The sequence below is a fragment of the Gasterosteus aculeatus genome, chromosome 20, assembly GCF_964276395.1.
Source record: "Gasterosteus aculeatus chromosome 20, fGasAcu3.hap1.1, whole genome shotgun sequence".
In the NCBI taxonomy this organism is placed as follows: domain Eukaryota; kingdom Metazoa; phylum Chordata; class Actinopteri; order Perciformes; family Gasterosteidae; genus Gasterosteus; species Gasterosteus aculeatus.
This window is the reverse complement of record NC_135707.1, coordinates 4,250,604-4,263,869: the sequence shown is the minus strand read 5'-3', so window position 1 is coordinate 4,263,869 and position 13,266 is coordinate 4,250,604. Positions and strand designations below refer to the sequence as shown.

The 13,266-nt window shown below is 46.8% G+C and overlaps 2 protein-coding genes across 2 annotated transcripts in view; one reads left to right on the top strand and one right to left on the bottom strand.

Annotated features, from left to right (window-relative positions):
• Window positions 1-2: 2 nt before the first annotated feature.
• LOC120811110 (uncharacterized) lies at window positions 3-3,776 on the bottom strand. Its single transcript, XM_040166276.2, has 2 exons — window positions 2,402-3,776; window positions 3-881 (listed from the first exon to the last, which is right to left on the bottom strand). The coding sequence occupies exons 1-2, from the start codon at window positions 2,482-2,484 to the stop codon at window positions 530-532; spliced, it is 435 nt and encodes a 144-aa protein (XP_040022210.1). The 5' UTR covers window positions 2,485-3,776; the 3' UTR covers window positions 3-529.
• A 578-nt stretch (window positions 3,777-4,354) lies between these two features.
• Window positions 4,355-13,266, top strand: part of sv2a (synaptic vesicle glycoprotein 2A) — a 29,567-nt gene continuing 20,655 nt past the window's right edge. The window contains exon 1 of the mRNA XM_040166269.2: window positions 4,355-4,854. The gene's annotated coding sequence lies outside the window, so the exon portion shown is untranslated. The remainder of the gene's footprint in view (window positions 4,855-13,266) is intronic.

Here is a 13,266-nt window from a genome sequence, read left to right as displayed (position 1 = left end):
CCTCACACAGCTCAAACTTTATTTTCTAACAAAATAAATATGTACATATGACCTGGGACACTTAAAAAGCAGCATTACACTACATGTCATTTAAAACCCGACCGCCTCGCGTGACAAGAATAAAACGACCTTTGACAATTCATGTGCAAAAACGCTTAATACTTATATATATATAAAATATATATATATACTGCACAGGTAGCGCGGTGAAGCTCTCCCAGCATCATGTTACGTAGAATACCACTCAGCTTTTTACACAAAGTAGGCAGAAAACCTGCACGCTGTACATACAATACATGACATTTTACATTTTTCTGGAAAGAAAAATGAACCACAATGTGTTACGATGACAAGCGGGTTTATCGCGTACTGAGATGCATTTTGGCCCCTTTCTAAACTCCCGGGTGAGAGTCTCACGCACCACGTTTACACCTGGTAACCACGGACGACAGAGCACGAGAGACACGGTAAAAGTACACTTCACGTCACCACGTGGCTTCCTCGGCAGTGACCGCGAGAGTCCCCCTCTTCACCCCCACCGACTCCCGGGCCCCTTCCCCGCGCCCGGCTCCTGCTGCAGGAGGCCGTCGGGTCCGTAGAAGTACCCGGAGGCGGACGGGCCGAGGCCTCCCAGCTGCCGGATGGACTTGCAGGTGGGGCACGGGTAGTCGGACAGCCCCTCGATGTCTTCGAAGGCCAGGTTGACGATCTGGTCGCAGCAGGCGTCGCAGTAGAGGTGTCCGCAGGAGAGGCGCTTCAGGCGGGCCTCGTAGGTGATGCAGCCCTGGCAGTGCGGCAGGTCGGGGCCCAGCGACGCCGAGCCGGTCAGGGAGCTGCTCTCCAGGCTGCCGGCCTGGCTGCAGCTCTGCTTGGTGGGCGACCTGGGGGAAAGAAAGGAGGGGAGGGGGGGACTCAGTGCGTGGCTGGTTGGGTCGATGAGCACTGTGAAAATGTAAAACTTGTTCAGCTTTTCTGCCGATTTAAAACTGAATACGAGTTTGAGACCTACAAAGAGCTCACGAGTCGCTCTGAGGGACTATTCTGTTCTCGTTGACACCATATCTGAGGGAAGGACTTCGTCCAAATGTTTTACCAACCTGCACTCAAGGATAAACTAAACTTAAGATTTGCTTGATATTTTATGTACAGCGTTTCCTTTACGTAGTTTGACCCCGAGAGCACAAGTTAATTTTCACCTGAATAAATGTCCCATTCTGTGCACGTGGTGGACACAATTCTTGCCCAAAAACTATATTTAAAATTAAACGGGGAAATAAGCAATACCCACCTTTTACAGGCAACATCAGCAAAAACATGAACAAAATGAAAATCGAACAACATTGTTTCATAGTAGCAATTAATAATTTATACCACGCTGCAAGCAAACAAGGACTGTAACTGATGATTCCATCATTGATTAACCTGCCGGTCACCATTTGGTTTGTAAAAGTGCCAGAAAATATAGTGTCACATGTCCATCAAAGTGCCTTCCTCAGACTCTGGCTTTGTCCAGATAAATTCCCTCTACAGGATAGAAAACAGAAGAAGCAAATCCTGACATGAGAGACATCAGAGCCGGTGAACTGCTGACATCGTTTGGGGGGAAAAAATGACTTCAAAAATGATTAATCTATCATCAAAATAGAAGCCAGACGCCTGACAGTCCAAACCAGACCTGCAGGGAAAAAAAACAAGAGACAGCGTGTCCCACGTGACGCACATGGGGACGAGCTGGGATCAGGCTTTTCCAGCGTGTGTGCACGCACGCACGCACACACACACACACACACACACACACTTAAAAACAGATTTGATGTTGGTGCAGGAAACAAATAACTGGTAAAACCAGAAGTGATCTGTTTGAGTGGAGCTGTGCAACGGCTCAGTAATTGAAACTGAATGTGTGTGTTTGTGTGTGTGCTGGTTATTTCTCGGTCTTGAGACTGAGACTTCATGTTCTTTGTTGGACCTTCACGATTCCTGCTCATTAATGCAGCAAACACCTGCAGCCGTGGCCGATCATCGCCATGCAGCCTGAGGGCGAACAAGGCGAGCTCTTAAAAAATGGAAATCTGGCTTCTTCCGAAGGGATTTGTTTTTTAGATTCATGGTTTTCTAAGAAGCCATAAACTCTTACCACAAACTGTTCAGTTGAGACGAACCTGCACGAAATGAGCGCAAATGATGCCTCAGAAATCCTGTTGTCATAACAACTGGAGTGGGAGGACATTTAAGGATGTTTCCGGTTTAAGTCGATTCGCACCTAAAATTGTGTCCCAGTTACACGTTTAGACGCCGGCAGACGCGAGAGACACACGCCGGTGGATTTTGCGCGCTAAAGTCGCCGCTTGACACGCACGTGACCACCGCAGGTTACATCCGGCGATCGATCCGCACTCACTTGGACGACGATGAGTCTTTACAGCAGTCGAATCGGAGCGCTGCGAAGATCCTCCACAGCAGGTCCATGCCGCCTCCTCTCATGGTCCCACCCGGGGAGCATCGGCCGCTCTGCCCAGCGGCATCTTCTAGTGCCCAGTTATTATTTCCTTCTTCTTCAGAACACGACACGGCTCAGATCTCTGCGGGGTTTTAAAACAATCAGGAAGAAACGACGACCCCCCCGAAAAAACGGACCCTGCACCACCCCGCTCCAACGCGCGTGTTCAAATGGAAGGATGGGCCATCATCATCATCGTCATCATCATCACGGTGCGCAGACGTCTGAACGGAGGTAAACAAAGCTCTCCTTCCTGTACGTGGTGAAGTCGCGGGTCTCTTCTTCTTCCTCTTCTTCTTCCTCCTCTTCAGCAGCAGCTCCGAGTGAACGCGGAGAGGCGCAGCTGAGGTGAATCTCGATCATCATTTAGAGCGAGAGAGAGAGACACGTGACCACGAGGAGGGCGGCGCTAATGGCCTCAAAGTACCTAAAATATGAACACGTGGTACCGAAAAGAAGCGGTGGACTTTTTCCCTGGAAGAAGTACTTAAAGTAGCAACCAGATGGCGACAATCATCAAACTTTTGATCATTCTTTTTTTTTTTAGTAAGTTAATTTCCACCATTAAACAACAACGTACCACAAACTGATTGTTAACACATTACATCCAAAACCTCTAAATATCAGAATAGTATTGCTTGTAAGATGTAAAGGATTTGATGCCTTGTGAAGATAATTGTGTAATAATTGCATCATGGGTAATACTGAGACATTAAAACAATGGACACAGGCCTAGTTAAAGCCTTAATTGAGCCGCACCCGTCACCCGTGAGGCGTCTGTTTGCCGCTGTGATTCATGGCGCTACGCTCACAGCAGCAGATAAGGGCTGGCGCAGCCGTTAAACCAGCCCCGGGTAATATGACCCTGTCTGCAGAGGCAAGTCGACCAGGTGGAACCGTGCTTTTGTGTTCAGGCAGGTAAAGATATCGACAAACAAAGTCGACAGCTACACACACACACACACACACACACGCAGTGTGGAGCTGCAGTTTGGCCTCTGCAGGTTTATTTTGGTTTGTGGAGAGGATAATGTGGAAGGCCAGAGGCAAACAGTGTTCATCTGCTTGTCGCACTACAAACAGGTTCTCTTTGCTACGGGGGAAAATGTCACGATAGAAGAAGTTTCAAAGTTCTTTTTAAGCTCATGTTTTAAGAACAAATGCACTTTACTAAGGTTGGTCACCGTAGGGCTCAACGGGCTTAAATCCCTCCACTGTATCGACAGGCCTTTTATTGCCTCTATTAGACTTTTACAATAAAAATTGTCATTGGCTTTTGTAACTTGTTCTCTTTATTTATTTTTGTGTTCTTTGACAACTTTCTGTTGATATTTTTCGCTTTTAATTTTTTTTTTTTTTTTACCGCACTCAACCAGTTTGGGGCAAAGACTTCCTCATAAAAACTCAGCGATATTCGACCTCTCCTGCACCAAAGCGCTGACTAGGTTAGATATCTTGTATCAGATACTGGTACTCTGCCGCCACGGGAAAGGTCGCTCTTCCAGGACCCCGAGGTCGGCCTCGTAGAGCGTGGACTCTCTTTGAAACACTTCCATCCATCAACCTCCACTGACAGACTTCCATCCCTCCATAACATCTGATCTACATATGCCTAAATGACACCACAAGTCCCATCGATCTTCATAGATATAATTATAACACTTAGAATGTAGTAATTATCCATGATCACAATCCGGGTTATCAACTATACATCATTCCAGTTGTCTTTCCACAAGGGGCGTCCGTGTCATTTCCTTGTTCTTTTTAACAGGGCCACTTATGGGCACGAGCCCACGCACGTGCAGGGAGAGGCTCGTCCTGCACAGTTCATTGCACCAACCATTTGGCGCATATGGAGCCGCTGTCAGTCCAACCGTGAGCGCGCGCGCACAGCGCATTTCCCCGACCAGGTTGCGTGAGTCCCAATTAACTAACGGTGGCCTTGACATTAACGTTCACATGCAGCTGAATCAGTCAGAGGTGTGTGTGTGTGTGTGTGTGTGGGGGGGGGGGGGGGCATAATAACTCTCCTCCACCGTGTCGGGTTGCATTTTAATCTAGCACCCCCCCTCTTTTTTTTCTGAGAGCAATGGTGTCCGCTGTAGGAGGAGGAGGAGGAAGAGGAGGAGGGGGGGCGGTGTCTCCATCCTAGAGGGATGTTGTGTAGTGAGTAAAAGGGGGCGGAGGGTGCAGCGCTGTGCTACTACGTCAGTGTACATCACGGGGGCACACAAGCGCCTCGCTTCAGCTACTCGGGGTGACTCCCTGCACGAATACAAAAAAGAGAGAAAAATTTAAGCCAACCCCGGTCTCCCCCACCCCCTAGAAAGCGGCGACAGAAGCACCCGAAAAAGGTAAGAAAATGCATCATCCTCCTTTTTGATGTGCAGTTTAATCTTAACCGTCCCCCCTTTTTTAAAGCGTTAATTCCCCTTAATTTCCTCGAGTGCTGCCGGTGTATCGACGGTGCATCGAGGAGCGCGACCGCAGATTTGCATGTGTTTTATCAGCCGACTGGACATTAACGCGGTCACTAAATGCGAGTTAAACGGCCTTCAGCGCGCGCCGTGATGACCCCTAAACACGCACGCGACGGTTTGTCAATGTACAGAATCCATTTGTGACACTGAACAAAGTGGAGGATAGTCGTCGGGAATGTTGCATTGGCGCAATATTTGGAGGTTTCAATTGCGGATTCTGGCGAAACGCACCCTTCGTTCTTGTTCTCGGTTCGGGGAGGGTGTGAGGGGGGGTCTTGGGCACCAAGAGCGATCTGTATCGCCCACCGCTCAGGATTGACTGTTAAAGAGGAGGAAGGGCACGAGGTCGCGTGTAGTGTTTTTAAGGTCGTTAAACAGCTTCCCGTCACCGATCCAGTTGCGTCTGATTGGCGATGGTTTTGGCACCGGTGCCCTTGCCCGCTCTCTTCATCACACAGCTATAGCTTCTTTCTTTTTTAAATTCTTCCTTCACTCCCGATCCTCACCGTCGGATCATAAAACACGAACAGTTGCCCTGGTTATGCATTTAATTCGCGCAACACCGTGGAAATGTCGCGCAGCTGTCCGGTGCGTCCCGTCCTGCGTCGTGCGCCAAAATGACCTTGTAGAAACCCAGCGGGGAGAACGTGATGGAGGAAGAATTAAAAAAAAGGGAGTCATGAGTAATGACTCTGCTTCCTCCTGCTCTGCGGTGGCTCCTGTCAGAGGAGCGTGCTTTGAAAAAGGTTCGATTCCTTGGACTCTTGTTTGTTAGACTGTGTTTACAGCCCTCGTTGTTTCACTGATTGTCTGATGTCTCGTCCCCGTGGCAGCCATGATCGAGCCCGGGCAGTTTCTGAGCTGTGTGATGGGGGGGCTTATGATCCAACCCTGAAGGACAATATTGACTCTTTCCTTTGAAACAATGAACATGATTTCCGGTTTGTGATTCAAAGCCTCTTTCCGCCTCCTTAATTGTCGCATCTGGCTGCAACATCTTCACCTTGACGAACAGCTGAGCGGCTCCTCTTTTAAAGGGATTCTCAGCGATCAAACGTGTTGGTTGCGATCTTGAGTAGCTCACATTCTCCGGGGGGTTTGATTCTCAACACGTTTGTCTTGTGGTGATTCAGCATTGGTCCTGCAACCCGCCCCTCACCCCGTCGTGCTGCGCTGGAGTTGACTGGCATGCGGGTTTGGGTGCAGGAGGAAGAACAAATACCCTCAGGTAGGCCCCGGATTTAAACCCCAGTACTGCTCAACATCGCAAGTCACTAAAGGTTATCAATATGAGTTTTAGCTGAGCTCTGAACTCTTGCTAAAGATGTCTGAGTCAACTTCGCACTTGTCCCTTTTTTGAAGCTGCAACCATAAAATGGATTTAGCCATTAAGAGGAAATCAACCAACAACCATGTAGCTGATTCTCAAAGGTTTGCAAGTTCTCGAACAAAAATGCAGAGTATGATGCTGATTTAACCTTTTTAAATTGGGATTTGATGCTTCTCTTGTTTCATATGGACGGCGGTTGAATGCAACAGGCTGTATAGATACGCCACCCTGAGCTATGCATCTAATACACTAATCACAATGCATGATGTGCACTGGCAACGCGTCCACGTTGTTCCGCGGCCTGCGGCTTGCATATTGACGTATGGTGAGGGTTTTCTATGCTCTTGAGCAGGGCGACTTGACCTCGGGGGGGAGGATGACGTTCACGCAGCTTAACACACGCGGGACCTGCGCCTGAAACCCGGGGGGAGCTGCTCTGTTTGCTGGTCTCATTTTCCGCTCTGTCCGCTGAGCTCAGCCGAGTCACGAGTTCCAAGTCGTAACGGCCAAAGAGAGAGAAGTGTGGCGTAAAGCACAGATACCCCCCCCATCGGGGCGTGGTTTCCACATGTGGATCCAGGCGCTGGTTCATTTGTCCTGCGTGGTTCTCGGCTGGAGATGTTCCCCTCTTCTGAAGATTTACCGAGCGGCTGAGAGATAATCGATGGCCTCCCGAGTCGTCTCCGGAGCGGTGTCCCGTTTAACAGCGGACAGTGTGTTTGTTTTTTGTGTACAAGTGGCCTATTCACCGGTTCCGTTTTGCTTCATTTTATATTCTGTCTTATTACAGCAAATCATCAGATGTTATTAGACTTTGTTTAACAAGTCCCCATCTCTCCTAATAATGTAATAATGATTCCATAGTAAGGAGCTTATATGTCGTTTTGATTTCCTTTAGAAGGATTCTGATAGGACTTTGTAGTTTGGTCCTAAATACTGTGTTCAACCACTACACATTTGATCAATTTGTTCAATTCTATCATTCTTAACCAAAGTAAATGAGACGTCTAAAGGCAGCTGGACATGCATTGCTATGCGTCTTCCTGTAATCGATTTGCATATTAAAGTAGGATGGGACAAAGCTGGAGAATAAGGGTTCCAAACAAAAGAGTTCAAATGGATCTTCAATTCGGATTACGGAAGTCTTCTCAATGAAGATGTTCCAATTGTTAGTTGTCTCTTTTTAAATGAGGGTTCTAAACATGTTTCCTTGTTGAGTGTAAACAAGCTCGCACAGAAGGCACAGTGTATCTTGCATAATGTTGACCTTTCTAATATAATATGTGAAGGGTTTCTATTTAGCTATTGGTTATTTGCACCTAATCACAGAATCTTTTCAAGAAACCTCGAAGGAGATCATCAAGAAAGCAGAGAAAATAGAGCAGCTGCTCTTTTCTAGTCCACTACTTTAAAGACAAATGTTCGGTGCGATAATGAGACGAGACACAAATAGATTCGATGCACAGGGAAGCAGCAGCAGTCTGATGGAAACAACCATGAAGCAAACTTCGTTCACAGAGAGCGTCTCTGTCTGCAGAGTGCTTCCTTTTTTGACTTTATGTAAAACATATACATAATATCTCCTTCACTCCATCTCCAATCTTATACTTTTATTCTACTACACTTGTTTGACAGTCAACCACTTCCTGTCCAGAGCGGAATCAGGATGATGGTTTTTCTAGAGTTGAATAAACTCTTTAAAAAGCATCTCAGATCAGCTAAAGCAGCGGAATCTGAGCTCATAAAAGCTTATGCGAGTTGATTTAGCTTAAAATACTTCTTGAAAGCAGGACTTCTACGTGTAGTGGAGTATTTTCAGCACGATGCTTTGATTTAATTAAAGGTCCCGAATACGTTTTCTCAGCAGGTCATTTCCCAACAAACACGCCTTCAGCTCCAAACATGTTAAGATGACTTCAGGTCACCACATCATTAACTCACAGACTCTCGTGGCGAACGCTAATGACCTCCTCGCCGCGGCATTTTGCACCACATTTGTCATCTGCCTGCCTGAGAGTTTTGTAAGTGCATCTCTCCGCTGCCCTCCGCCCGACGCCCCCTTTTAGTCCATTTTGCAGCGAGCGGAGCCAAAATGGATGCAGCTCTGACGTCACGCGGTGTTACTTGCTGCCTCGGTGCCACCGGGGGGCGACGAGCGGGGGGGGAGGGACAATGACGTGACTCACGTCAGGCCGCAGGTTCTCCCAAAAGCAGCATGTGCAGCCGGGGGAGGAGCTGCGACCCAGTGAGGCTGACAGCCAATCACCGCGCCCTCCTCCCAGGCTGCTGGATGGGCCCGGGGGGATTTATTTATTCATTCGAGGAGCGGCTCGACTCGGGCACCTCTGTGTGAATGATTGATCCTTTGCACAGGCCTCGGGGGGGGTTCTCAACGGAGAAAGGATGGATGAGGTCGGATAGAGAACGCTAGTGGGGGAGTGGGAGGGGGGGATGCTGAGCTGCAACTGGACGGTGTGACTCCATCTGTGTATGTAACAAGTTCACGAGACACTAAAGTTCCACCTCCCCCTGCTCCGGCCTAGAGGACATTTAAAGGACTTCCCAAACAACTAGCAGAAGTTTATCTCATTTTTGATTAGTGTCAGAGGACCCTATTGATTTAACCTTTGACCCCTGCGTGCTTGTTAAAAAAGAGCCGATACGAACCCTTTTCTGTTTTAGGACTCTTGCGTCCACAAAGATCGGAAGGGAACAACGTTAATTTAAGTCTAAGTTTGTTCGCAAAATGTTATTGATGCAGCAAAAATTGTCATGCACAGCATTCACGCCTGCGCTATTTCACTTTTAATTCAGTTGAAAAACTAATATCAGTGTAGAGAAGACGTTATTCTTGTCTTTTCTCTTGACACCTTGCACAGACTATGATGATACAGTAAATAAATAAATACATGACGGTATCAGCTGTCTTCTCTCCCTCTTCCTCACTGGCGAGCTGATATGAAACGAGCATCCGGCTGAACGTGATCTCTTCTAGTGGGAGGGGGGTGGGGGGGGTTTCAAACTACTGACCCGCCTCAGAACGCTCTCATGGGAGCAGAAACGCTGTCCCGTGAAGATATGAGCAGCCATGCGCTGGATTGAGCACCAAGGCGAAGCCAGCTCTCGTTGTCATTGTGTCCTTCAGGAGTGTCCCATGTGCATCTCGGTGGGCCGTGAGAAATAATTACAGAGACGGGAATGTTTTGCCTGGTTCTCAAGTGGCGACTGTGAGGAATAAACATGCCTTTTTAAGGAGGAACGAGCTTCGCTTTTAGGAAGAACTCCAACTGCTGTGCATTTAACAAAAAAAGACAAAAAAAAAAAGAAAAGACAAATCAACAAACCTCAGGCTCCCAATCAATTTAAGAACAGCCTGTATCCCGTAAAAAATACAAAATGTCAACCATACGTAGTAACGTCTTTGTCAGAGTGGATGTGTGCAGTGTCAGTAGGAACTCCTCACGTTTCATCGGCCGGCGATGCTCCGTCTCCTGTCAGCGGGCCGTCTGCATGAGGACCACCGCCGGGTCCCAGGGACAATCCATCAGAGGACGAATGTTCACTGCCTGCGTCACCACGAGAAATCAAAGGTGTCGAGCAGAATGAATTCCTCGCTGCATGACATTAGCAGCCATCTGCAGCTCTGAGGATTCCACTCACCCAATCATCACACACACACACACACACACACACACACACACATATATCACACTGCATTAAGCTCTCACTTTTGCATACATGCATTCACTCTATGAACATCTATGCTGTTTGCTATGCTGTTTGTTTCTGTAGAATAGCAGAAAAATGAATAAACTAGTTGAAAATGGCGATTTAGATATCTGATTAGACATTTAAGTAATTTGGTTTCTTGCAAAACATTCATTGTTTCTAGGCAACAATTAACTAAATATGTTCTTTTTTTTTTTCTACTATCAGTCAAAACAAAACATTTGAAGACGCCATCTTTGGCTGGAAAATTGCAATGTGCATTTTAAACTACTACTACTTCCTTTTATTAACCGCCCAAATAATTGTTAATGTAAATAATCCTTCGCTGGTGCCCAAGTGCAGAATGGCTGCTCGTGCATGAAGCTGTGTGTTGATCTATGAGCGGATGAAAGCTGAGGTTCTATTTGGAGACACGTATGACTCATCCTGGCAGCCAACAAACAAGCCGTTAATTTGATGCAACTTTAAACGAACCCGAGAAATCCAAATGCAAATGAATGCACCTGAGGCAACGAGAGCTCCAATTAAAAAAGCAGCGATGTGCTCGTATAACCCTGAGGTTCTTTATTGTTTTTTGCTCCGCGGTGCCATTGTTTGGGGAATTGATGACTGTCCTGCAGTCCTGGTTTAACATGGCCGCTGTGGGTGTGTTTGTTGTTTACTGTACATCAACATCACAATTCGCCTCGTGGCAACTTGTTCTCTCTGAAGGCTCTCAGGTATTTTAACCGCCTTGCCTCGTGTGAGACAGAAAGCCACGATTGATGAATGTCATGAATGTGAGCTTGTATGTTGTTTTTAAAGCTGTATTATTTTTGGTTTTGGCCTTTCGGTTGGCGGCGTGTTGACAGATGAGGAACGTGTTACATATCGAGCAGACCGGAAGGAGCATTTTCATCCACCCTGGAGTTACGTTTAAATAACTTACAAACTCTTTTATTTATCTCTATTTTGTTCTCCACCAACCCCTGAGGGAAAGTTGCTAAAATGCTCTTAGAGTTGAGGAGAATCAAGTGAGAACTCTCGAGTGACACCTTTTGATTACATATCGATCAGTAATGTCACTGCACTAGATTAGATTATTCAAATATATTAAACTCAAAACCCAGTGCCGCCATGCTTATCTCAACATCGTGGTGGCTGAGTCGGCAGCTCTCATGCAGTGACGACCAACCATGTGGACATCTGATTGTGTAAACATGCTTGTCAACAGTCAAATGTAGGGGTAGAAATAAGCCACCTGGCTTTAGGTATTATTCTGGCACAAGGCAGGAGACAGAAAGCAGAAACCTCACGCTGGGACTGCGATAGCATCTCACCAGAGCAGTTTTTCTCCAGAGGAGGCTTTAGAGGCGTGTGGTTTACGGGTGGCGGCGTCTCTATATGATCTGCTCCCCGGTTCCTTCCTCCTCATCCATCTTCTCTGAGCCCGTAAACGCTCGTCCTTTTCCCTGCCAAAAGCTGTCTGCTGCCAAATGAGTCTTGTATTTCCACTAAATGAAATGTCCTGCTCGTGTCATCGAGTGCCAAGGCCTGATGTAAAAGGAGAAATCCATTTTCGGCAGCTTATCGGATGCTCCTCGAGTTCGACTTTTAACAATGCAGTGAAGAGTAATTGTTAAATGCTCAGCGACGTATGAATGGAGGCAATGTGCTGGTGTTGAAAGAACCGCCTTGTTAGAGTCAGACTAATGTGGTTAGAACTCCTCCAGTAGCGGCTGCACATCTCCAGCGCCCCATTGACGGGTAAGTAGTTGAGCGATCCGTTCACAAATGAAATGTAATATTCCCAATGCAATACAGAACTCCACTGAATGAACAAGGACACGATGGAGCTCCGGAGAGCTGAGGGGGAGGAGGTTTCTTCGTCACTTGAGTGAGTGACCCCTCTCCCTTTGGACGCACTCATTTGATCCTTTTTGTGAAAAGTATTGATTAGTGAAGCTACAAGTGCTGTTGACCTCAAGGCGCCGACGCCCTTATTCCCTCGACGGCCGGTAGAACCGCGTGATCATCCGGTGCAGCGCCGACTGCTGCAGCTCCAAGATGTCCTGATCAATGCTCCGTCACCTTTTGTTAGCATAGCTGCAGCCGGCCACATTGTTGCACGGGTATTAATGTGTGTGTGTGTGTGTGTGTGTGTGTGTGGCTTCCCGTCCCTCCGGTCTCTTCTCCGCCCACTAGAAAGAAAATGGGATTACATAATTAAGTCTTTCCGCATTGGCTAACAACAGCAATCCCCCCCCACCCCAAAATGTATTTAATTTATTACCAATTTACACTTTAATACACATACCAGACCAGTTGGACAGAGGGCTTTTTTTGCTCTCTATCTTTCTATTTATCTCTTCAGATGTTAGGCATACGAATATATATTGTTTGTCGAGAACGCAGTGATATTTCCGCAGCCACAATCACCCTGCATGTGCACTCTAGAAATCTGTTATTCATGGGCAGAGACACCACCAGCACCCACTCTCCACTCGGCCTCTCCGGCTGGTGAAAGGCTAATCGGATGGTGATGGGCTGCCACATTGCACTCGAGAGTCTCCTTCAACAAAGGTCGTGGCCATAGTGACGAAGGATGACCAACCAATCAGCTGACTCCCCGCAAGTAGAAAATGGATTGACGGTGCACAGAGGGGTGCAGGCCATTTCAGATGTTTTGTAGCACACTCTCATGGAGGTAGCAGGGGGTCGATAGCACCAGAAACGATGAGTAGAATTATCCCCAATAGCGAGATGAGATCGTGGCATTAGGTTTATATGATTCACAATCTATTTATTTTTAAATGCTTCAATTTTAAGGTTTGCAATTCCTGAAACATGTCCATGACATTTTAGAATTGGATCATATGATATTTATTCTCTCCTGAACTACTTTACACCTGCTGAGCGAGTTGCATGGAGCCTCGGGATGTGTGGTGGAGAACTTGATGTAGTTTTGACATGCAGCGCGTAAAATATGAACAAAAATAAGCCGGCTTTTAGGGATCTGTGGATGGACTTTTGCCGCTGGATAAATTCATGTTAAGACTGAACTCTCTCTCCAGATATTAATCTGGGAAGTGAAGAAGGATTATTGATAAAAGCTATTTCTTTCATTAATAATTCTGTGTATGTAAATAGCCAAATTTTGAAATTAAGCAGTTGCACTTTCTTGCAGCAAAGCAATTGGATTTATTACATAAGATATTCCTTTATTAGTCCCCCAACTGGGAAATTCA